This window comes from Pongo pygmaeus, chromosome 10 (assembly GCF_028885625.2).
Source record: "Pongo pygmaeus isolate AG05252 chromosome 10, NHGRI_mPonPyg2-v2.0_pri, whole genome shotgun sequence".
Classification (NCBI taxonomy): Eukaryota; Metazoa; Chordata; class Mammalia; order Primates; family Hominidae; genus Pongo; species Pongo pygmaeus.
The window spans coordinates 129,658,527-129,683,044 of record NC_072383.2 but is presented as its reverse complement, the minus strand read 5'-3'; the positions used below and the strand labels follow the sequence as shown (position 1 = coordinate 129,683,044).

At 43.7% G+C, this 24,518-nt stretch overlaps 1 protein-coding gene across 12 annotated transcripts in view; it reads left to right on the top strand.

The window, feature by feature from the left end:
• Positions 1-23,627, top strand: part of STX2 (syntaxin 2) — a 50,129-nt gene extending 26,502 nt beyond the window's left edge. For 3 of the 12 annotated variants that reach the window (XM_063646823.1, XM_063646815.1, XM_063646820.1), the window contains 7 exons: positions 4,212-4,285; positions 5,885-5,993; positions 11,549-11,622; positions 11,747-11,884; positions 14,411-14,521; positions 17,082-17,206; positions 21,294-23,627. In XM_063646823.1, the coding sequence (XP_063502893.1) occupies positions 5,918-5,993; positions 11,549-11,622; positions 11,747-11,884; positions 14,411-14,521; positions 17,082-17,162 (480 nt within the window). In that variant the 5' untranslated portion in view covers positions 4,212-4,285; positions 5,885-5,917 and the 3' untranslated portion in view covers positions 17,163-17,206; positions 21,294-23,627. Of the gene's footprint in view, positions 1-447; positions 830-1,664; positions 2,118-4,211; positions 4,286-5,884; positions 5,994-11,548; positions 11,623-11,746; positions 11,885-14,410; positions 14,522-17,081; positions 17,207-21,232 lie in introns of those variants that run through there. The other 9 variants (XM_063646817.1, XM_063646821.1, XM_063646822.1 and 6 more) reach the window with 7 other exon arrangements.
• Positions 23,628-24,518: the final 891 nt, after the last annotated feature.

Below are 24,518 nucleotides of genomic sequence, written 5' to 3'. Positions count from 1 at the left end.
GGTATTTGTCATTTTATTCTTTATTGGTTTTTGTTCTTTTACATTTTTAAAAATTAAAATAGTGACTGCTTTAAAATAATTTGTATGTAACTAATTCATATTCAAAAAGATTATGTGTTTGCTTATAAACTGTTATGCTGTTACATTTTTTATGACATTTCAGGCTAAGTTGAGGATGTTTGGGAAGGTGAATTGCCAAGCTCTTCTTGAATGGACTCTTTAATTGCTCATTTCTTTCAAACTTTCAGTAGAATTTATTTGATGATGTTTGGCATTCCGCTTTAGCAGCAGTAGTTTTTTGGGAGGCTTATAGCTTTTACATGGCACTTAAACAGAGGTTGCTTTTTCTCAAGTTGGTAGAAAACACATTGTATTTGATTTTTGCAGAACGGCATCAAGATAAAAAACAATCTCTGTGCAGATGATAAAATACTTTTATTACGGCAGGTTTCAGATGTGTGCAGAAGCAGAGAGAGGCGACCACAAGCCGACCCCCCAGCTCCACAGTTCTCCATGAGCTCTCACCCCCAACTGCTCCCAGACTATTCTGAAGCCCATCCCAGGCATCTGAGATTTCATCAGTGTGTATTTCAAAAACAGAAGCTTCCCCAAAAGCACAACCACAATTATATCTAGACCCAAATTCATTATAATTACTTAATAGTACAAAATATCCAGGCAGAATTTCCCCAGTGGTCTTACGATTTTTTTTTTTTTAAACAGTTTGCTTGAATTGAGTCCCAAATAAGGACCAAACCCTGGCTTTTAAAAATGAGATTCTCCCTTCATGATTTTTCTCTCTGGCACTTTTTCCTTTGGTTGGTGAAACCAGGTCATTTGTCCTACAGAATCTGCCATGCTGCTGATTTTGCTGATTTTACCTCTGCAGCACATTTAATAGGCTCTGCTGTCCTCTGAATTTGCTGTAGGTTGGTAGTTAAATTCTCCAAGCTTTATCTGATTCAGGTATTTTTTGTGGGTTTTTAAAATGTAAAGATGCAGCATCTGATTACAGATTTTATGTCCTCATGGTTACGTTAAGATGTTAATGGTGGCCGGGCACAGTGGCTCACGCCTGTAATCCCAGCACTTTGGGAGGCCAAGGCGGGTGGATCACGAGGTCAGGAGATCGACACTCATCCTGGCTAACACGGTGAAACCCTGTCTCTACTAAAAATACAAAAAATTAGCCGGGCGCAGTGGCGGGTGCCTGTAGTCCCAGCTACTCGGGAGGCTGAGGCAGAAGAATGGCGTAAACCCGGGAGGCGGAGCTTGCAGTGAGCCGAGATCATGCCACTGCGCTCCAGCCTGGGCAAAAGAGCAAAACTCCGTCTCAAAAAAAAAAAAAAAAAAGATGTTAATGGTGACATTAACATTTTTTCTTGGCTCTAAGTAAGTTCAGTAAAATTTTAAATAAGATATAACATTCTTTTCTATTCTGTGATATTGTCAAAAATGGATGATTATTTCCAAGATCCATAATTCATTAGGAGTTGCAAGCAGTAATATCCTGATTTTTTTTTTTTTTTTTTTTTTTGAGACAGAGTCTCACTCTGTCACCCAGGTTGAAGTGCAGTGGCACAATCACGGCTCACTGCAACCTCCACCTCCCGGACTCAAGCGACTCTCCTGCCTCAGCCTCCTGAGTAGCTGGGATAACAGGCGCCCGCCACCACGCCTGGCTAATTTTTGTATTTTTAGTAGAGATGGGGTTTCGCCATGTTGGCCAGGCTGGTCTCGAACTCCTGACCTCAAATGATCTGCCCGTCTAAGCCTCCCAAAGTGCTGGGATTATAAGCATGAATATCCTGATTTTATTATTCCTTCTTTGTTTAGTTGCTGGAATAGTTATTTAAAAAGAAACCTTTCCCCTTCAACTCTTGAATTGGGTAGTTTGGAGAATTTAACTATGAGCCCACAGTAAATACAGAGGACAGCAGAGCCTACTGAACATGTTGCAGGGTGAAATCAGCAAAATGTGCAGTGTGGCAGGTTCTGTAGGACGAATGACCTGGCTTCTCCAACCAAGGGAGCCAAAGCACATTCTGGGTCACAGATCATGGGGGACAGAGAGGATCAGCGTTGGACTCTCTGTCTCTCTGGTATAATTTTCATAGGTCGGTTGGTTCCCTGGAGTCCTCCAGAGATGACCAGGGAGAGTCTCTGTTGCTGCTTCTCGTCCATCATCGTGAACACGTGGATTTAAACACATCTGATGTTTTCATTGCTGTATTATCCTTAATGCTCAGATGGTCTCTTTGGCTAGTAGGGTAGACTCTTGAGTCCTTTTGGTAGGCCCTTCATTGTCTGTGACAGCCTTTCCACTTTTTGCTGTGACAAAAGTCCCCATGCTCATTTCACCCCTTTCCTGCCCTGGGCCTGGCATCAGCCATTTCCCCAGGGAGCCCTGCTCCTGTGTCTAAAGAATGTTATCTAGACACCAAGGTCAGCATGCTGGGGAATGTATTGCTATACAGGACGATGACCTGACCATTCTTTCCTAGGCTTTTTCAGTGGACCGGGCCAAGATTTTTTTTTTAACAGATAAAATGAATCATGATTTGTTACTGAGAATCCAAATTAAATTAAGAATAAAGGAAGGACTAAAAAAAATTTTTTTGAAAGGATTTTTACTTAATACGGGCAATATTACGTCTTTATCTCCTTTCAACTATGCCCCAAATTCTGGTTCTCACTGACACATAATTATGCACTTGTTATTCATAGTACACACACAACAGACTCAATTATGCCAGCATCTACTGTCAAGAGTATGATTACTTAAAGGTTTATTTTTAATTTTTTTTGTCATTCTTTTTGTCTGTAGGTATATCCCACTGGGCTATATAATCAAATTACTTTTTGTTGTTGTTGTTGTTGTTTGACCTGGGGTCTTGCTGTGCTGGCCAGGCTGGAGTGCAGTGACTGTTCACCAGTGTGATCATAGCACACTACAGCCTCGAACTCCTAGGCTCAAGTGATCCCCCCCAGCACTTGTGACTACAGGCACACGCCACTGTGTCCAGCTACAAATTACTGGGATTTAAAGTTACTTTGAATAGTTTTTCCTCTGTGTGTTTATTTATTTTTTTGAGACAGAGTTTCGCTCTTATCCCCTAGGCTGGAGTGCAATGGCGCTATCTCGGCTCACTGCAACCTCCGCCTCCTGAGTTCAAGCAATTCTCCTGCCTCAGCCTCCCGAGTAGCTGGGATTACAGGCACCCGCCACCACGCCCAGCTAATTTTTGTATTTGTAGTAGAGACAGGGTTTCACCATGTTGGCCACGCTGGTGTCGAACCCCTGGCCTCAAGTGATCCGCCTGCCTTAGCCTCCCAAAGTGCTAGGATTACAGGCGTGAGCCACTGCACCCGGCTCCTCTATGTGTTTATATCATTAACTTGACTTACTGTTAGGTTTGTTTTATTTTTCCTTTGAAGTTTAGGGATTAATTTTTTTTTAATTTAATTTTGCATTAAGTTTTGTGAAGTATTTATGTCATTCTGAAATCAAATATATAAAACATATTCAGAGTCTAGCTTCTTTCTTCGTTGTCCCCTTGTTTCTCCTTTCCCTTTAGTGGTACCCAGTTTTAAAATTTGTTGGTTATGTTTCCATTTTTTTGTATGAGTAAATACATATTTGTATATATGTGTGTATATATGTGTGTATCTGTGTATATATGTGTGCATATATATGTGTGTATATATATATCTGTGTGTATCTACATATACATGTTTCCTCTTGATGGGGTTGAGTGCAGTGGCTCACACCTGTAATGCCAGCACTTTGGGATGCCAAGGCAGGCAGATCACTTGAGCTCATGAGTTCGAGACCAGCCTGGGCAACATGGCAAAATCCCGTCTGTACAAAAAATACAAAAATTAGCTGGATGTGGTGGCACACGCCTGTAATCCCAGCTACTCGGGAGGCTGAGGTGGGAGGACTGCTTGAGCCCGGGAGGCGGAGGTTGTAGTGAGCCGAGATTGTGCCCCTGCACTGCAGCCTGGGTGATAGAGCCAGACCTTGTCTCAAAAAATAATTTCCTATTGAGAGATTGTCTTTTTAGTAGATTGTTTTAAAAGATCACTTGTTCATTAGCTTTAGTTTTATAAAGATACTTCAAAGATAAGAAATAAAAGGAATTTGAAGTCAGGCTTAGAACATTTTCATTTTTAAATTTGGAAGGTAATTATTTCCTATTTGTTCCTAGCTATTGAACAAAGTTTTGATCAGGATGAGAGTGGGAACCGGACTTCAGTGGATCTTCGGATACGAAGAACCCAGGTTTGGTTTGCTATCAGCCTCGTTTAGATTGAAGTAATGTCGCAGAATAAGTGTTTTTACTTTCTTCTTGTAGACTCTGAATAATTTCATCTTTACTGTCATGCTTATCCTCATGGTATTTCTGCACAAAAATAATATAGTATTGTAAAACAAAAGTATCCGAGACAGGTTTATTTTGCCAAAGTTGAGGACACACTTGGAAAGAAGAACTACAAATTAGAGTAGGATCTGTGGTTTGTGCCTTTCCTGAAGAGGGTTTTGAGGACTTCAGTATTTAAAGGGGAAAGAGCAGGCAGGAGAGGAAGGAGGAAAGGGGAAAAAAAGAGAAAAAGCGGGGGTAGGCGGCGAGGTGGCCACGCTGTTGTGAGGCTTTGCTCAGTGCTCACTGCGTTCACATTTCACATGTGGGAAGAGAGGAGTGGGGTCGATTCTGCACTCCTCCGATGCCCAGATTCGCCTCTTACCTGGGCCAGTGTGAGCCTATGTTGAGGGAGGAGCTATACATGCATTTCTCAGGGTGGGCTGAGGGTGACTTCTAGTCTTGTCTTTGTCCTGTACCTGTGAAGATAAGCGGCTAATGTACATTGTCAGGGTGAGATTCTGCAGAACTCTGTTTTAGAGTTAGTTTTTGGTGGGGGGGATATGGATTCTGAAAGATTCTGGGACCTACGAGGAATTTCCTCGTGAGCACTTTGTGCGGGAGGCTGCTGGGGAGATGTGCGGCCTTCTGTCACTGCAGCCATCTGTTTGGGAAGAGGAGGGAGGGCAGTGTTTTGCGTGACTCAGTTCCCAAGCTTAACTGTCCCTTTGGGGTAGTAAATGTGAGGTCCTGTGATTTTATTTTCCTTTCACAGTATTTATAGAACATCCCTTTATTGTGAAGAAAAATCTATTCAGTCCATCAACAGAGTTCTATTCCGAAGGGTATGGAGTTATCCAAATGATTTTAGTGTTTGTGGTAAGGCCGCCACGTTTTAGTGGTTTGTGGTACCGCCCAGAGGAAGACAGAGCCCTGAGGCCTCGAGGGCACGAGGCAATGAAGCACACGAGCTCTGGGGTCCGCTTGCCTGGGTCCCCTCATGGGCACAAGGCGATGAAGCACGCGGGCTCTGGGGTCCATCTGCCTGGGTCCCCTCATGGGCACAAGGTGATGAAGCACATGGGCTCTGGGGTCCACCTGCCTGGATCTCCTCATGGGCACAAGATGATGAAGCATGCGGGCTCTGGGGTCCATCTGCCTGGGTCCCCTCATGGGCACAAGGTGATGAAGCACACGGGCTCTGGGGTCCACCTGCCTGGGTCCCAGTGCTGATCCGTGTTTATCAGAAAAACCTGTGACCTTGGGCTAATGACCTTGAAGTCATGGTTTTCTTTAAGTAGGGATGTGACTGGCATAGTAGGGCTCTTGTGAAAATTAGGTAAGATCATGCACGCAAAGTTCTTAGCACAGATGCTGCCATGGGGACTTTGCCATTGTCATTTTCCATTTGCAGGAGCAGAATAACGTGTAGTTTGAGTTTCCATAATGCATGTCTTGCATGTCACTTTCAGTAGAAGGCATGGCCCTCAGATACGAATGTAGTTTTCCTGTGTTGTTAGCATTCGGTGCTGTCTCGGAAGTTTGTGGAAGCCATGGCGGAGTACAACGAGGCACAGACTCTGTTTCGGGAGCGGAGCAAGGGCCGCATCCAGCGCCAGCTGGAGATAAGTGAGTAATGGAGACTCCGCCTTTGTTAAAATCATGTTTTTCTCCCTTAAGGTCTCACTTCAAATGACTTTAACTTCAGAAAAGGAAATCCATGTCTATTTTCACCAATACTGTAAAACCCAAAGACCACTCGTAGCTTCCTGTGCCGTGAGTCAGGCAAACCTGTTCTTCCTGTCTTCAGGAAGTCCTAAGCGGTGGGGTTTACCTTGCTTATTGCCGTTGCTTTTAGAGTTTCAGGGAGATTGGGTGAGTGCTCAGTCATTTCCTCTTTGAGTGTTTCTGTGTTCTCAATCCCGTCCTGCCCTGGTTCGGGGGCATCTTCATGGCTCTTCACATCTCTCCTTGTCTGTGAGCAGAGGCAGTGGCCCTATTGCCCCAGACTCTTTTCAGGGGTGTCTGTGGGGACAGTCGGCTGTGGCAGTGGAGATGGCGCCTTCTTTGGGGACAGATGGGTCTGTTTCAGGGATAAAGGTTGGTCAGGTTTGCAGACTCCCCATTGTGAAAGATTGGGGTTCCCAAGCTCGGGTCCTTCAGCTGTGACACAAACCCACTGCGAGGACATCCCACCGCAGCTACTCTGCCTCTCCTCATGAGATTGGGGGCTGTGGACAGCTGCTTATGAGCCTCAGGTTGCCTGCTGTGCTGTGAGTAGGAAATCCCTTTGTCCCTGACCTGGGGCCTTGGACCTTCTGCCGGCCTCCACGGAGCCCTGGCAGGCCAGAGTGTCAGCTCACAGGTCAGATGAAGCCTCAGGCCCATCCCGGCTCCTGACGCCGCACATCCCCCTCAGAGAATGTTGTCATACGCCCGCCAGGCCGCTTGACCTTGTCCCACAGCTCAGCGAGGTTCCTCATGTTTTAGATACTCTTTTCCAGTGTGTTTGGTTTTGGTCAGTTTCTCTTCCTTGTCTGGTCTGATCTGCCTTTAACCTCCTCTGGTGTATGTTTCATCTGAGCCGCTGTGGTTTCTGTTGCTAGTTCTGCTGGGTGTTTTACATGTCTCCTGTGTTGCTCCCCACCGTACACCTGGGACGCACTTGTAGTAACTTGTCACGTCTTTGTCTGCCAACTCCAGCGTCCTGTCTGCTCTGGTTGGTTGATTTCCTTCCTTTGTGTGGCTTGTGTTTTCCCGCTTCTTTGCGAGCCTGGTAAGTTTCGAGTGTGTGCCAGACACTGTGAATGTTACTTTGTTGGGTGCTGAGTATTTCTGTATTTTGAGTACTTTTGTAAATCTCCTTGGGCTTTGTTTTAGAATGTAGTTAAATCACATGAGCATGGTTTAACCTTTGGGATCTTGCATTTAGAGGGAGCAGAGCAGCTTTATTTGAGGGCCTGTTGTTCCTCACTCCTGAGGCAAGACCCTTCTGATGGCCGTGAACCTCATGGCACCCTGGTCTGCCTGGCAGCGTGTTCCCTGTGGCACGCCGGTCAGCACTCCAGTGAGCATGCGGGGTCTGTGCAGCTCGCTCTCTGCATTTCTCTCATCTCTCGTACTCCATCTTGCAAATCCAGTTGCCTTGGTCTCCCCTGAGCTCTGTGCCTTTGCCTTAGGACCTCCCCTGGGCTCCACCTGGGCCCTGTCTGCTCTGTGGCTGACACGAGAGTTCTGTCTGAGGGCAGCAGCAGGCTCACCTGGCTTGTTTCCATCTGTTGGGAATCAGTGTGTGGCCTGATGCTCAGTGTCTTGGAAATCATTGTTTTGTAGATTTTGGTGGGTTTGTTATTGTTATTTCAAGTGGCAGGGAAAATACGGTCCCTGTTGTTCCATCCTGGCAGAAATGCTCAATCATGATATCGACTAGACTGCTTTTCTATGAAAAAGTTTTTACAAACCACTTTGACTTCAGGGATCTGTTAGTACTTTTTAAAGTGAAAGTCATTATTACAGGCAGCCGGTTGCACTGTGAGGGTTTATGCTCTGGGACTCTGTGGTGAGTCTAGCACAGAGTTCCCCAGCCTGGGGTTGAAGGCCCCACACCATCTCTCCTGCAGGTCTGTCCTGTCTTCACTCCCCATGTGAATCCGGTGGCGTGATCAGATCGCCTAAGTCTCTTCTCTCTTTCCCACATTATTCTATCTCAGCCCACAGAATTCATTTCCAGTTTCTTCTCTTGCAATCATACTCTATCGAATGCAGTACTGTTTGTGAAAGTGTCTTAGAAGCAATGAAGTGTCATGTACATGTTGGGAGTTTTTTTAGTAATTCCTTTAAGTCTGTTAAATTCTAAACCCCCATGTGGCTATTCCGAAGTGAGCAGGTCTATGCAAACTCACCCCCAAAGGCTGAGCGAGCTGAGAGGCCAAAGAAAGAGGCTAACAAATCCAGTTTCTCAGAAGGAAACATTGGTTAAGGACGTACGAACAGAAGCCCCGAGAGACAGAGACGGTGGAGCCCACAGCCGCCTGCCCTCAAAAAGCGTTCTTTATACGGCAGGCTTTCAGGGTAGAACGTGTGCAGCCGGCCCTGTCTTCTGACTTGCTTGACAAGACTTGCGACCACTGGTCAGGTTGGATGAGCATCTTGATGAGAAGTTGCCTGTGCCGGAGGCATCGTCTTCAGACCTTGTTGCAGAACAGCTTGGCGTGCACAGTCAAACATTGGTCATCACAGCGGTTTTGCTTCAGGATGGCGTCACTCTGGCCACACAGCGGGCTGTCTTCATGCGGTGGTCTTCTCCAAATCCTTGCACCTAAAACCATTTTGTCCCCTTTCTTTCTTCCTTCCGTCAGCCCTGTCATCAGGCGGGTTTCTTACCTTGTATCACAGGACATCTTTTCCTGTGCTGTATGCTTTATTTCTTCAAATGGCAAGTGAGTTTCTTCTTGGACCAGGGCATGTTACGTAGGTCCACAGTGCTTTCTCTGGAATGGTTGGGGCTGTATGTGTTTCAGAGTTCAGAATTTTTCAGATTTTAGGAAGATAGTACAATGTATAAGAGGTGTATTATGTAATCCCAGGTGGGGTCTAGGACTGCACCCTGTAATCAGGCACATTCACATAAGCTCTCCAGAGAAGTGTGAATATTCACAGTAAGGGGGATGAGTTAAGATTATAAATAGCCATGACTCAGTTTAGGTCAGATTTTGCCACTCATTGAATTTCGACATCAAGCTTAAGGAAAACCCAGTTTTCATAATGTTTTGGATTTCAGCATTCTGGATAAGGAATTACGAATGTACACTGCATTTCACATGCCATAACCCCAGGCTGTTTCTCAGACTTAGCAGTTAGCCAGTGGGAAGAGCTTTGAGCTTTGTGAACATGAGACATGAACTGTAAGTTTTAGGTTTTTTTTAGTTTTTTTTTTTTTTTTTTTTGGAGAGAGAGTTCTCATGCTGTCACCCAGGCTGGAATGCAATGTTGTCATAACCACTTATTGTGGCCTTGAACTCCTGGACCCAAGGGATCCTCCCACCTCAGCCTCTCGAGTAGCTGGGACCACAGAAGCACGTCACCATACCTGGCTAATTTTATTTTTTGTAGAGATGAGGTTTTCATTGTGTTGCCCAAGCTGAAATTTCTAGTTTTGATGATTATATTTTACATTATTTAAAACAATTTTCATGTTTTTAAAAAAGCAAAGCAAAACTCAGAGAATCTCCTTATTGAGCTATTTTGAATCGATTTTTAAGTTTTATTTTATTTTTTGTAGAGATGGGGTCTTGCTATGCTGCCCAGGCTAGTCCCAAACTCCTAGCCTCAAGCAATGCTTCCACCTTGGTTTCCCAAAGCACTGGGATTATACACGTAAACCACCATGTGTGCCCTTAAATAGATTTTTAAATGATTGAGAATTACCTCCCAAAAAACAGTGTAAGTAAACAAATTTTGCAATTTACTAACTTTAAAACTTTTTCATTAAATGACATCTCAACAACTTTATTGAGAAGTAAATCTCTTAATATGTGAATGATATTTGGAGCATACAATTAATTCAGTGGTTTTTGGTGTATTTCCACACACAATCAATTTAAAACACTTTTATCAACCCAAAAAGAAACTTCAGCCCCACCACCAGTCATTCCCCATTTCCTCTTCTCCTAGCCCAAGGCAGCTGCATTCTACTTTTTAGCCCTGTACATTTTCCCATGTTGGATGTTTCGTATAAATGGAATTAGACACTGTGTGTTGTGTGACTGGCTTCTTTCCTGTAACAGTTTTTCCAAGGTCTCACCGTGGGGTAGGCAGGGCGTGGTGGCTCACATGTGTACTCATCCCAGCATGTTGGTTGGGAAACCAAGGTGAGAGGATCGCTTGAGGCCAGGAGTTCAAGACCAGCTTGACAACATAGCAAGACCCCGTCTCTGTAAAAAAAATTTAAAAATAAACCAGGCATGGGTGTGTGCCTATAATCTCAGTCACTTGGGAGGCTGGGGCAGGAGGATTGCTTGAGCCTAGGAGGTCAAAGCGGCAGTGAGCTGAGATTGCACCACTACACTCCAGTCTGGGTGACAGTGAGACCCTATCTCTATTAAAAAAATAAAAAGGGCTGGGTACGGTGGTACACACCTGCAATCCCAGCACTTTGGGAGGCTGAGGCGGGCAGATCACTTGAGGTCAGGAGTTCGAGACCAGCCTGGCCAAAATGGTGAAACCCCGCCTGTACCAAAAAATACAAAAATTAGCCGGGCGTGGTGGCGCACACGTGTAGTCCCCGCCACTCAGGGCTCTGAGGCATGAGAATTGCTTGAACCTGGAAGGAAGAGGTTGCAGTGAGCTGCGATGTTGCCCCTGCACTCCAGCCTGGGCGACAGAGTGAGACCCTGTCTCAAAAAACAAAACAACAAAAACCAAAAGTGTCCTTTTTTTTTGTGGCTGAATTGTACGTGAGTGTGCAGCTAGACCGCAGTTCGCTCTGTCAGGCGTTGGGGCTGAGTCGTATGTCAGTGTGCAGCTAGACCGCAGTTTGCTCCGTCAGGCATTGGGGGATGGACGTTTGCGTTGTTTCCACTTTTTGGCAATTATGAATAATGCTGCTTATTAGATGACATTTGAATTATGACATTTATTCATTTACTTTTGTCTTCTGTGGCACAAACTATGAAAAACAGTAATTAACAATTAGGTTTCCAAAAACCCGTGTACGTGTTTCTTAGAAGTCATTATGCATTTAACTCAAAAGGAAAGCATTAACTTCCGAAACATGGAAAGTGTTCAGGCATCTGACTCTCATTACGTGGACTTTATTGACCCCCATTTAATACATGCTACATTCAGCTCAACCCCCTTTTACATGAGGCGGAGTTAAACTCTTAGGGAAACCAGTGTGCTGAGACATTGTTTACCGACCTCCTTTCTGCAGTTGTTTCTCACTAGTATTAAAATGAAATTTTATTGTTTATAACAGTTATAAAGTTTCTCGGAGTATTTTCAGTTCTTCCTGCTCCTCAATCTTAGGTTCACTTCTCATTGTCAATATCTTCTTAAGAAAAGGTTAAAAAAATTACTGAAAAATGCTAACAACTACGATTGTAGTTGCTAACTTATGGTTGCAAATGGCTTTGTTTTTAAATTGTGCCGCATTCTGAGTGGGGCTCTGGTTGCGGGTCTTTCAGCTGGGAGAACCACCACAGACGACGAGCTAGAAGAGATGCTGGAGAGTGGGAAGCCATCCATCTTCACTTCCGATGTGAGTAGGGGCGCAGCCCTGTGGCTCCATGTCCTCTTCTGTAGACAGAGCTTTTTAAAAACCCTTTAACTTCCAAACCCATCATAAGTTTATTAATACTATCTTTTATTTTCATTTTTCCAAGATTATATCAGATTCACAAATTACTAGACAAGCTCTCAATGAAATCGAGTCACGTCACAAGGACATCATGAAGCTGGAGACCAGCATCCGAGAGTTGCATGAGATGTTCATGGACATGGCTATGTTTGTGGAGACTCAGGTAGTTACAGACTCTTGCATTCTCCAAGAGAGATGTCAGTCATGTGTAAAATCTTACTGCATCCTACTCTATCTAGTGGGTGTATCTATGAAAGCTGTTATTTTGGATCCACCAAATTCAAGTTAATTGCAGTGTTATATGTGATGCTGAAATGCTGGAAGCAGCTTTAACAGGTGAACTGTTAACAGAAAGGGACTGGCTCAGTTGATTAAATTATGGAGTGTTCATAGGTCAGCCTTTTAGGCAACCATAGGCAACCTAAACTTTATTCATGGAGAATTCTTACTGAAATATGCAGATGTTTGTGCTAGAATTAAGAGAAAAGGGAGATAGAAAGATCTTCTATGTATGCCCGTACATATGTATGAGTACATAAACACAAACATGTGGCACGAGCTCGGCTCCATAAAACAGTATTCACAGAAGGAAAGGCGTATATCAAACAGTGTAATGGCAGTGAGACTATGGGAATTTTAATCTTCTCTAAAAGTATTTATTTTCAGATTTTCTATAAGGAGCATATATTACAGTTAATAACTAGGAGAAATGTCTGAAAGAATCAACCCTAAGTGGGGATACAATCTATGACACAGATACAAGCTTATGTCACTTACACGGGGTTTCCCATCTGCCCAGTAACACAGACAGGGAGTGAGAGCAGGTGTGGAAAGGCCCTTCTGAGTGAACTGAAGAGTTAATGCAATTCTTAAAAAATAGAAAACTCCTCTGGGAGGCTGAGGCAGGAGGATTGTTTATGCCCATGAGTTCAAGGCTGTGGTGAGCTATGGTCACGCCACTACAGTCCAGCCTGGGTGACAGAGTGAGACCCTGTCTCCAAAAAAGATAAATAAATATATATATATATATGTACGTATGTATGTATATATTGAACTCCATGTAAAGTACGGGATGGATCACAGATCACATGCTCTGTGATGTGCATGGGTATGTTCACACTCGCTCTTTGTCTTTGAATAAGGTCCTCTCGTTATTTTTCAAACACCATGGAAATAAGACTCTGTTGCTGGTTAGGATTCAGCTGACCACCAGGTGAAGCGGAAGCATTTATGTCGAACCATCCTAAGTAAAGGGTTTCCTCACTCGTCTTGAGCCTGGTTTCGGATCTGTTTTGGCTGAAGTCATCCCGTAAGGAGGTTTACATCTGATGGGCTTATTTTCTGAGACTGCCTGGATTGTGTAAGGATAGGAATCCATCCACACACAGGATTGTTCCGCCTGCTTCAGCAACCTTGTTAAGAAACACTGTTCATTTTGAGGAACTTAATCATGAGAATGTGTGTGAAAAACTCAGGCACCACGCCTATTTTTTTTTTTTTTTTTTTTTGAGACAGGGTCTTGCTCTGTTGCCCAGGTTGGAGTGCAGTGGTACAATCTTGGCTCACTGCGACCTCTGCCTCCTGGGCTCAAGCAATTCTCCTACCTCAGCCTCCCGAGTAGCTGGGACCACAGGTGTGCACCACCACGCCCGGCTAATGTTTGTATTTATAAGCATTTGCTAGAGGAAACCAACAGCTTACACAGAGGGCAGGGATGGGACGATCTTACTCCTTTTTTATTTTGGGGGCCCCGTTACCGTTCATTATATGATAAGTGGAGTGTGGGGAGTCTGATTACCATTGGTTACTTATTTCCAGGAAGCATTCCAAAGGAAACCAGCTGGACAGAAAGAACGATAGATGATTTCTGTAATTACTAAAGCTTTTGTAGTACCTTAGACTTCAATTGTAATTGCTCTATACCAAATGCATTGCATTAAGCTCTGTTAGAAAAATGGCTGTATCCCTGGCTTTGTTTCACTGTTTCCTTTTAGAAGTCTGTTGGTATTGCATTATATTGACTCATCTAATGCAAATGTATGCATAGTCAGAGATTACTAGTAAGTTGAAGTTTGTGACTGAGTGAGTTAACTCTCCGTCATTCTTCAATGCTTTACGATTCACTGCTGCAGGTTGTGTCTGTGGACAGAAAACCAGGTAATACGTTTCCTCCCTCACACTTTGCTGAATTCACCTCCATTTACATTTTGCTCATTAATGTAGTCAACTGAGTGTCAGATGTGAGCTATGCTCAGTTTACTGATTTAAAGAAGTAGTTACAATTTTCTACTTTGTGGAAAGGATGTCATTCTTTGTACATTGTCTGTCTGTGCATAATGGTAAAATACTAGTTCAACCAAAAGCTGGCTGCCTCCCTTCACCCTGCCCATCTGTCGAAAGTGTCTGCGTGTTAAAGGTGTCTCAGAATTGACTTGAGATGCCTTGAATTATCAACATGGTGGTCCATTCCTTTTTGTTCTTTTTAAAATATCAATTGAGTTTTGATTGCTTTGCACTGGCACATGTATAATGGCCTCATCTTTTATCTTTCTGTAAATGTGAAAAAAACCCTCAGTATCCATTACATGCACATCGTGTTTATATAAAAACTTTGTTCTATGGTTGTCTTAAAGATACATAATTAAGCAATTTGAAAATGTCTTCTAAGTTTGAAACTTTTTGTTTTAAGGGTGAAATGATCAACAACATAGAAAGAAACGTTATGAATGCTACAGACTATGTAGAACACGCTAAAGAAGAAACAAAGAAAGCTATCAAATATCAGAGCAAGGCGAGAAGGGTGAGTTTGGCTTCGAAGAATTAAGCTGCATTTTTCTCTTCATTTGGTTTCAAGTTGTAATACATGGATGTAAGCCTGCCTAAAAGGTATTCCAAGAAATAATTAATTAAATAAATGTTTTGTTTTAAAATGGAAATAATTCTTTTTGCTAAAAGTTTAAAAGGTTTATTAGGTGAATTATTTGTAGTATAAACCCTTTTGTGTTCTAAGTAATTGAAACCCTAGGGCTGGGTGTGGTGGCACGCCTATAATCCCAGCACTTTTTTTTTTTTTTTTTTTTTGAATTGGAGTTTCGCTGTTGTTGCCCAGGCTAGTAGAGTGCAATGGAGTGATCTCGGCTCACTGCAACCTCAGCCTCCTGGGTTCAAGTGATTCTCCTGCCTCAGCCTCCTGAGTAGCAGGGATTACAGGCACCCGCCACCACGCCAGGCTAATTTTGTATTTTCAGTAGAGATAGGGTTTCATCATGTTGGCCAGGCTGGTCTTGAACTCCTGACCTCAAGTGATCTGTCCATCTCGGCCTTCCAAAGTGCTGGGATTACAGATACTTTGGGAGTGAGTCACGGTGTCCGGCACCAAATTGTTGGCTACACATTTGATGCAATGAACATTTATTTTTAATTTAGGTTATTTGTGAATTCTTGGTTTGGAGGAAAGAGGAGAATTATTTGAGACCGTGGACCTGCAGTCTTAGGTAGCACCCACTTAAAGGGATCCTCAAAAGAAGGGAGCCCCTTTCACCCAAGATGCACAGACTTTGCATTAAAAAGGGTTCAGGGAACCCTGTGTGATTTTTTTGTTACGGGGCAAAAATTTAAAACTTACTCTCCTAACTTAGGCATTTTATGATAGTGCCTCTGACACTGGAGAGATTATGGGTTTTCCACATTGTCACCTCCTTGTGCTAATACACAGAGATGCTGATTTTCACCATGTTAGGAAAAAATGGAGTGAGACGGTGTGTGTGGATGCACCTCCAGGTGATGGCCCTGAGACGCACCCCCAGGCTGCAGGCTCAGCCGCCAGGGCACACCCTCACTCACACCCCCGGGCTGCAGGCTCAGCCGCCAGGGCACACCCTCACTCACACCCCCGGGCTGCAGGCTCAGCCGCCAGGGCACACCCTCACTCACACCCCCGGGCTGCAGGCTCAGCCGCCAGGGCACACCCTCACTCACACCCCGGGGCTGCAGGCTCAGCCGCCAGGGCACACCCTCCGCTTTTCCTGGGTATGTCTAAGTATGCTCGTCATCTCTGAAATGCCAGACATGGTTTGTCACGTTATTTCATTTATTGCTTTAAAAAAATTGGCCCCTAATGTAAATTGAGGTGAAGAGATACCTGTATAAAGTGCTTAACTTAGTTCCAGGCCTAAGTCAGCTTTCATTAAAAACAGGCAGTCCTGTTCCTTTTCTCCATGACCTGAACACGTCAGTCTGGTGAAAACGATAGTGAAAGTTCATTGGTTTTACAAAGGAGGAAGGTGGTGGGTGTGATACGTTTTCATTTTCCTCTGTGGATGAGCAAGCCTGGCTCTGTGAGGTGATTGGGGTCTATGCGGTACCTGGCATATAAACTCTTCAGAGACGTGATGCCTGTTTCAGAAATGACACTGTCCTTTTGATTAGATGCCTACTAATGGAACCCTCCTGGCTTGTCTCCCTGTCTCCTTGCCGCTCAAATGCTTTGCTGCTGCCCCTGGCTCAGGTGTGGGTCGTCCCCACTCCTAGTGTCCTGCATTTATTCTCGGGGAGCCATGTGGCCCTCAGAGGGAGGCCAGGCAATGTTTGTAGAAGGGTTTTTTTTTCTGTGTGCTATGTCAGGAGCAGTGAAGAAGTAACTGCCAAGAACATAAAAGAAGGAGCGAAAGGCTCGAGTACTCAGCGTGTAGGGGCTTCGTGACAAGGCAGCGGGGCTCTCCGTCACTGAGCTAGCAGGCCCATACCTCTGTACGTGCGGAAAACTAACTGCATGTCTCAGTCATCAGAAATGTGGCAAAATGACATGGTCGTGCTGTCCCCATGGATGAAACCTGAAATAACAGTTACATAGCAGCTTAAAGCCAAGTAGTCTGACCTTATTAAGTCACTCTCTCAAGAAGTCGCCCAACAGTATTAAGCAGTGTCCTGTAACTTAGCTTCTAAAGTGAGTTCTGATGGGTTGTTTTGCTTTATTTTATTTTATTTTATTTTTTTGAGATGGAGTCTTGCTCTGTTGCCCAGGCTGGAGTGCAGTGACACGATCCTGGCTCTCTGCAACCTCCGCCTCCTGGGTTCAAGTGATTCTCCTGCCGCAGCCTCCTGAGTAGCTGGGATTACAGACCCACGCCCGGATGGTTTTTGTATTTTTAATAGAGACAGGGTTTCGCCATGTTGGCCAGGCTGGTCTCAAACTCCTGACCTCAGGTGATCCATCCGCCTCGGACTCCCAAAGTGCTGGGATTACAGGCATGAGTCACCACACCCAGCCAGGTCGTTTTATTTTAAATGAAGGATGTCTTTTAATGTGGCAATATGAAATTAACCGTGCATGATATAATCAGCTTGCTTTTCTTTGACAGAAAAAGTGGATAATTATCGCTGTGTCAGTGGTTCTGGTTGCCGTAATCGCTCTAATTATTGGCTTGTCAGTTGGCAAATGATGGTGTGGATAACGTCAGTGTGCATGCCTCTCTGCCAGGGTGGAGTAAGTAACTCATCAACTAATTTACTTATTAACTTTTGCAATTAACCAATAATAGTGTTTGCTTAATTGTAATAGACATAAAACTAATAAAAGCTTGCCAGCCACGCAGTACAGATAATGCCATCTAGTGATACATCTGCCTGTGTGCTGATTCTAGTGCCCAGCCACTATGTTTACTGAGAACAAGCATAGGCTGGGTGGTAACTCATTTTTAAACCAAGGCTACCTTCTTATCCTGTTTTTAAAAGTTTTTTTGAGACAGGGTCTTGCTGTGTCACCCAGGCTGGAATGCAGTGGCGTGATCATGACTCACTGCAGTCTTGACCTCCTGGGCTCAAACTATCCTCCTACCTCAGCCTCCCGAGTAGCTGGGACTACAGACATGCACCACCACACTCGGCTAATTTAAAAAAAATTATTTTTAGTAGAGATGAGAACTCTCTGTATTGCCCAGGCTGGTCTCGAATTCCTGGCCCTCAGCCTCCCAAAGTGCTGGGATTATAGATAGACATGAGCCACTGTACTCAGCCTGAATCTTTTGTTTTTGATCTAAGGAGACCATTAGCTCTTTACATGTAGTGGATTCTTCATTAAATGTCATAGAAATATCAGTGAAGATTAATTCTCAGTTGTAATGTTTTGTCTCCTGAGTTTTTTAGCTTTTAGAGTAATTGCAACACTGAAAGGTACTTTATAAAATACACTAACACATCATTTTACTATGGAATCGAGGGCATGGATTAACACTGAGAAAAACATTGACTGAAAGGAAAATCCTTCGACCTTTATATAAGCAGCATCTATTTTATTTAAAAATATTTCCTTTAATATTAAAAGGAAAATTACGTATTATATTTAGTTAGCATGCCTGTTAATTCTTGAAGAATTCTGAATATAAAAGGTATCAGTTTATTTAAAGAATCATTGCTTTTGCTCACGGTGTGAGTGTCACCTTTCCTAAACTTCAGCGGGCTTTGTCCCCTGGTTTTCTCACGCATTGGGAGCCATCCTTGCACTGGCCTTGAAGTGGGAATGCTGTCGGTGTGTCACAGGTGGACACAGCAGTGATTTCTCTGTAAATGTTTGTTTGGCATAATTCTTGTATTAGACAGTTGTGAACTGTTCCCAGGTGTCTAGAGTGTGGCAAGTCATCCCCGATGAATTTATTCTTGGGTTATGGAAGTGACTGCAGACTTGATAGTCACCCAAGGCTTTTTAAAAAGTTAACATACAGCAGAAAGGAATCATGAGCATGGTTAAGTCTCACTATTGCTTTGTAATCTTTAAGATTTATTCCTTCAACATGGCAACACCCTGTCTCTACAGAAAAAAAAAAATCCAAAAACTAATTGGGCATGGTGGCACACGCACCTGTAGTCCCAGCTACTCTGGAGGCCGAGGCAGGAGGATCACCTCAGCCTGGGGAGGTTGAGGCTAGAGTGAGCCTAGATCGCACCACGGCACTCCGGCCTGGGTGACAGAGCGAGACCATCTCAAAACAAGAGATTGATATCTTAATGTGAGCATCTGTTACGCTCACCATGCACAGTTACCAGATGACAAGTTTTCAAGTTAGTCTTCTGACATTTATGCAAAAGCCACACAATTACACCTGAAATTACTCCATAAGGAGCTCTGGGATGCTGCATGTGTTAACATTCCATTATTTGGCAGTCAGAACTCTCTTACAGTCTGTTTTTATTAGGCAGGATGTTTGTGTAGGATGTTTATTAGGCAAGATGTTCTATTTTTTTCTTAGCTTTGCTGAAAATATTGTACGTGATTTTTCTTCATTGTTATAGTAGTATTTTTCAATATTTTCATGATTCTAACATGTACTTTCTGAGTTTTTTCCTAGTAGCTATAATACGGTTAGTTTAATGTGGTTACACTACAGATAAAATTACAATTTGTAGCGTGGACACAGTGAAATGCGCTACTTTTCATGGGCACTACTTGGCATTAAGGTTGACTAAAAGAAGGCTCCTCTCAGTGTGAGCCCTGGGGAGTGGGCTTGAAGTCCTGGGCCCTGGGCCTGGCTGGCCATCTCACCCTAGTGTCTGTAAATAAGAATGAACATAGAAGGATCCTCATTGATAAAAAGCAGACCAAAGTGAAACCAGCAGTTATCTTTGCATAGGAAGGCAGTGATGAATGTCCTTAATTTCACCTTTAAAATATTAACATAGGCTTTCATCCTTTAGCAATTGGCCTTCCTGGGGCTGGGTGCTGCCCCTCCCTGCAGGGTGTGCCAGGTACAGGCCCGTCACCCCGGAGCATGGGTGGGATGCGCTGCTTTAAGGAGACAGGTGGAGTCTTACAGGTATTCGGTGAGAGGGCCCTGGCCCAGACCTGGAGCTGGACTCCCCAGGGTGTGCCCTCTCCACTCTCGCTGTCACCAGATTAGATGACTCCTGAGTCCTGTAACCCTAGACTCCATGTAGTTGACAGTCATCCTGAAAGCCAGATGTGGCAGGAAAGCGCACACACGTCGAGCACCCAGACACGTGGCAGGCAGTGCAAGAGCAGCAGGAGATGAGAGCACGATGCGTGGAGCTGACTACAGGTGGCCCAGCTGCCAGCACACTCACTTGCTGAGCAGGAGGGCGCGCGCCTCCCTCTGGAGGGAAGGAAGGCATCACAGAGAAAAGGAAGAAGAGGTTTCTCTAGGAAGGTGCTGAGAGAGGGGCTTAGGAGCGCATGTAGAGGATGAGAGAGTGGCTGGGGCTTTGCAGGAAATGTGCGTGATGTTAACACGGAACCAGAGTTTGAGGGAGGGGCCTCCTGCAGGCAGCTCTCCCCGGTCCTGAGGAGTCACTGGGAGGCTCACCGGGGCCTGCCATGTGCCTCTTGATAACCTTGCGTAACTGACTGAGCCGGCAGTCTTGGAGCTGTCCAGGCTCAGCAAACAGGATTTCTTAGGTAAAAGCACTCGTACATTTGGAACTGTAATTAAAATGATGGATCTCTGCTGTTGAGAAAGAGAACTCAAAGCCCTACAGCGCGGTGCCTCCTGCCGTGTCTTCCTTCCCTTCCCTCAGACAAGCTTCCTGGAGGAGACGCCATTATTAAGCCAAAGACGGCCTCGCTTTCCTTGTGTGAGGATTCTTGTTAATTTTTAAACAGTGAAATGCTGTGTCGCGCCCGGCTTCCAGACCATCAGTGCGGTGGAAGAATGAATGAATGTCTTGTTGATTTCTTACACGTTTGTCATATTTAAATGTAAAAAATGGATAAGGCCAGGTGCAGTGGCTCGTGCCTGTAATCCCAGCATTTCAGGAGGCCAAGGCAGGAAGATCGCTTGAGCCCAAGAGTTCGAGACTAGTCTGGGCAACATAGCAAGACCCCATCTCTTAAAAACATATTTTTTAATTAGCCGGGCAGGGTGGTGCATGCCTGTCATCCAAGCTCCTTGGGACACTGAGGTGGGAGGACTGCTTGAGTCCAGGAGGATGTGTTTGCAGTGAGCCATGTCTGCACCACTGCTCTCCAGCCTGGGCGACAGAGTGACACCTCCTTTCAGAAAAGAAAGAAAAAATAGGATTTTTCAGCCAACAAGAAATTCGTTTAAAGTTTTAAAAATATGTGTAATTCATCCAATTAAAAGCAATCCTGGAGTTTTATTATGATTAAAATAAAGTGTCGGCCGGGCGTGGTGGCTCACGCCTGTAATCCCGGCACTTTGGGAGGCTGAGGCGGGTGGATCACGAAGTCAAGAGATTGAGACTATCCTGGCCAACATGCTGAAACCCAGTCTGTACTAAAAATACAAAAATTAGCTGGGCGTGGTGGCGGGTTCCTGTAGTCCCAGCTACTCAGGAGGCTGAGGCAGGAGAATCACTTGAACCCGGGAGGCAGAGGTTGCAGTGAGCCGAGATCACATTCTTTTCTATGACATGGAGGAGTCCTTTCTTGATAATGGATGTATTTTTTAAACTATCCCAAATCCCAGAAGGATTTAGTTAGCAAATGACATTGTTGATTTCTTTGATACATTGCAAATTAATATTTTTCTTTATCTTGCAGAAAATGATGTTCATTATTATTTGTGTAATTGTTTTGCTTGTGATCCTTGGAATTATCCTAGCAACAACATTGTCATAGCAACCATATCCCAAGAGCCATTTATCCTTGAGACTCAGACCACATCTGCAACCAAATCAGCATCCTGTCATTTCGTGAATGAATCTCAGACGCTGTAACCCGGCATCGAGTGCTGACCTTTTAATGTATGAGTTCATGGAAGAAGCACAACCGAACGTCTTGTTCAGTGAAAGCGCCTTAAGCACAGTGGGTGTGATGCGTGACCCTGAATGACACACTACAGAATGTGAGCAGTGTGAGACTTCTCTCACTGGCCTTGAAATAAGAAAATATTGAACATTTTAATATTAAAAATATTTCAGTGTTACAAATGTGCATGAAGTTTAATTAGGAAGGAATGCTTTATGTTATGAAGCTTTTTTTTTTTATTTTTTATTTTTTTATTTGAGACGGGAGTCTCACTTTGTCATCCAGGCTGGAGTGCAGTGATGTGATCTCGGCTCACTGCAACCTCAGCCTCCAGGTTCAAGCAATTCTCCTGCCTCAGCCTCCCGAGTAGCTGGGATTACAGGCATGTGCTAACACACCCAGCTAATTTTTTGTGTTTTTTTTTTTTTAGTAGAGACGGGGTTTTACCATGCTGACCAGGCTGGTCTCAAACTCCTGACCTCATGATCCACCCACCTCAGCCTCCCAAAGTGCTGGGATTACAGGCGTGAGCCACCGGGCAGGCCGTTCTGAAGCTTTTAGATCTCAGGTCTAAGGCTTCCTTTCCCTCCCTCTCCCAGCTAGTATGTGCTAATTAAGAGACCTTTTATACTGTTGTGTTTATTGCCTGTTTGAAGAAATAATTTTTATCACGTTTTTGTAAGATATCTATAATTTTAAATGTTTATAAATTGTTTAATATATTAGCATCTTAATTTACCCCATTTTTATATACTGAATGTGGCCTTTTGAGTGAAATAGGAAGCTTCATGGTGTTGGAGCCACCTTTGTACAGTTGTTTACAAAGTTTCCCATTGTCACAGAAAACATTGGTTGCAAAGCCCCTCAAAGCCCTCAAGTGCCTTCTGTGAGTTGAAATGTGCTGGTGCCCTCCAGAAAAGCCTCGGCCTCAGCTCCATTTCCGCCTGTTCCCTCCCCCGGGATAATGAATGGTTACTGCGCTGTAAAGACCGTGGTCTCTTCACTAAATAGGAGATTCGAGTTTCCCAGTTCACATGAATAAAGTCTGAATTTAAGACGGTGATGAAACTGAGGTTCAGTACTCTCAGGACTCGAGGAAATTATTCCTGAGACATCGAGTAATTCTTATAAATTTAAACTATTGTACAGATCACATACATGTTGTTAAGTACCTAATGTTTTGCTGAGCTTTAAAAGTTAATTTCCAAAATGTATAGGGATTCATGATAATTAAACCTTTTTATTTCTCATTTTTTCAGTAGAAGAATATGACTTATTTTTAGACTTGTAAAATGTATGAACTGGTGAGCAGACATCTGTTTAGAGAGTCACTAGTCAGAATGTTAAAAGAGTGCATGAAGGATGCCTCAAATATCGTTAACTCTTGTTACTCCTGTATGTGGTGGTGTAAGCATGTGACTTTTAACACCATTTGGTTTGAAACTAATGTAGAGATGCCTGATTCCAAACAGGTGTGGAGAATATTGAATGGCTCAGAAGCTGCGTCCCTTACTTAACACAATGCCGAATCTCCCTCATCCATGACGTGTCCATTGAATCACTCGCTGGTGGTCGCTGTGTGGCAGTTACTAGGCGAATTCTGCCTCTGACTGTTTTTTTCTTTTGGTCGTCAAACACCCTGTCATGGGATGTGCCCACTGATTAGTGGCTATGTTGAAGGTATCACTTGTCTTGAGGGTTTTCAATATTTCAGGATCATGCTGGTGGCAGCAGGACTCCACGCCTCTGTGGAATCATGTCCATGGGGGGGGGACCTGCCTCCCGTGATGTCCCACCTTTCCTTCAAGGTCCGTCATATGAGTCCTCCCCTTTTACAACACTTATTATGGTATTTTTCAAGTTATTCTTCTTAGATTTGCAGTATCTACTGAAATTTGTGTTTTTATAGTTGAAGTTATGAAAATACTATTTGATTTGTATTTAGATATTTAAGTCACTTGTCCAATGACGTGTGTGTCTAAGCCTCATGTACCGATTTGAAGTCAGACTAAAAATGTATTTACAGATTCACTTGTGACTTTTTAATCGGTTCTTCAAATATTTCATGTTTACATTAAAAATTTCCAGAGAAGCATAGAAGTATTCACTTCCTGCCTTGTCATTTCTGGAAAGATTTTGAGGAGATACTTTATTGCATATTCATTAATAAATTGTTCTACTAGGCAAATTGCTCTTGTGGCTGTTATTATGTGTAATGATGTAATTTTTGAACTATTTGGTAATTTTTTGATTATTAGTGTTATATTACAAGCTTCTGTTGTTCATGGCTCAGTTGTCAGTACCATGCAAGGGACTTGCTGGAATTCCTGCTGTTTCTAACAGATATCAATTCAGTGAATTTGGGCTCTATCTCAAAGTCACTCTGTTTGAATTCTTTTGTCAATTTGACACATTCCATTTGTTAATGGGGGGATCTCCCCGCTCCCCACTATGTTCTGAGTTATTTATCCTCTATACTTAATCCTTATTCAGAGTTTTTCTTATTAAGTAGAATTTCTTTACTTCCTCAACTGAATTCTGATCATATTGGAAAATGACACTTGAAAACCACAATTGAAAAAAAAAAGAAGATAGAACTGGAGAAAACTAATTCATGGAGACAGAGCCCTAGATGTTAATTTTAATCTATTTCTCTATTTCTCCCAGAATGAATTTCCTTTCAAATCAGTCTTGACGTGTACATTCAATAATTTATTTATACTTTTTAAAGACACTGTACTCCTATAGTATTTATTGCCTAAATGACTTTTTATGAATGTCTTCAGCAAATCTACATTCACATCCTTTCATGAGTTTAAAAAGTAGATTAAACCAAGGTGGAATTCAAACTGGAAAGGTTGCATATCCACCAGAGGAGCAGAAAAACCTGGAAAAACTGCTGGCCTCGTGGAGAGTCCCACTCAGCCCCGGGAAGGGGTAGGGCTGGGTCCCCCACACCGTGGCCAGTGCGCAGACGCCTCCTCCCGCCCCTGCCCGCGATCCCTGACTCCTGTGCTCTGCTAAATACAAACGCGAGTGTCCCAGGCGTGGGTCTGTGGCCAGTGCCTGCACCTGCGGA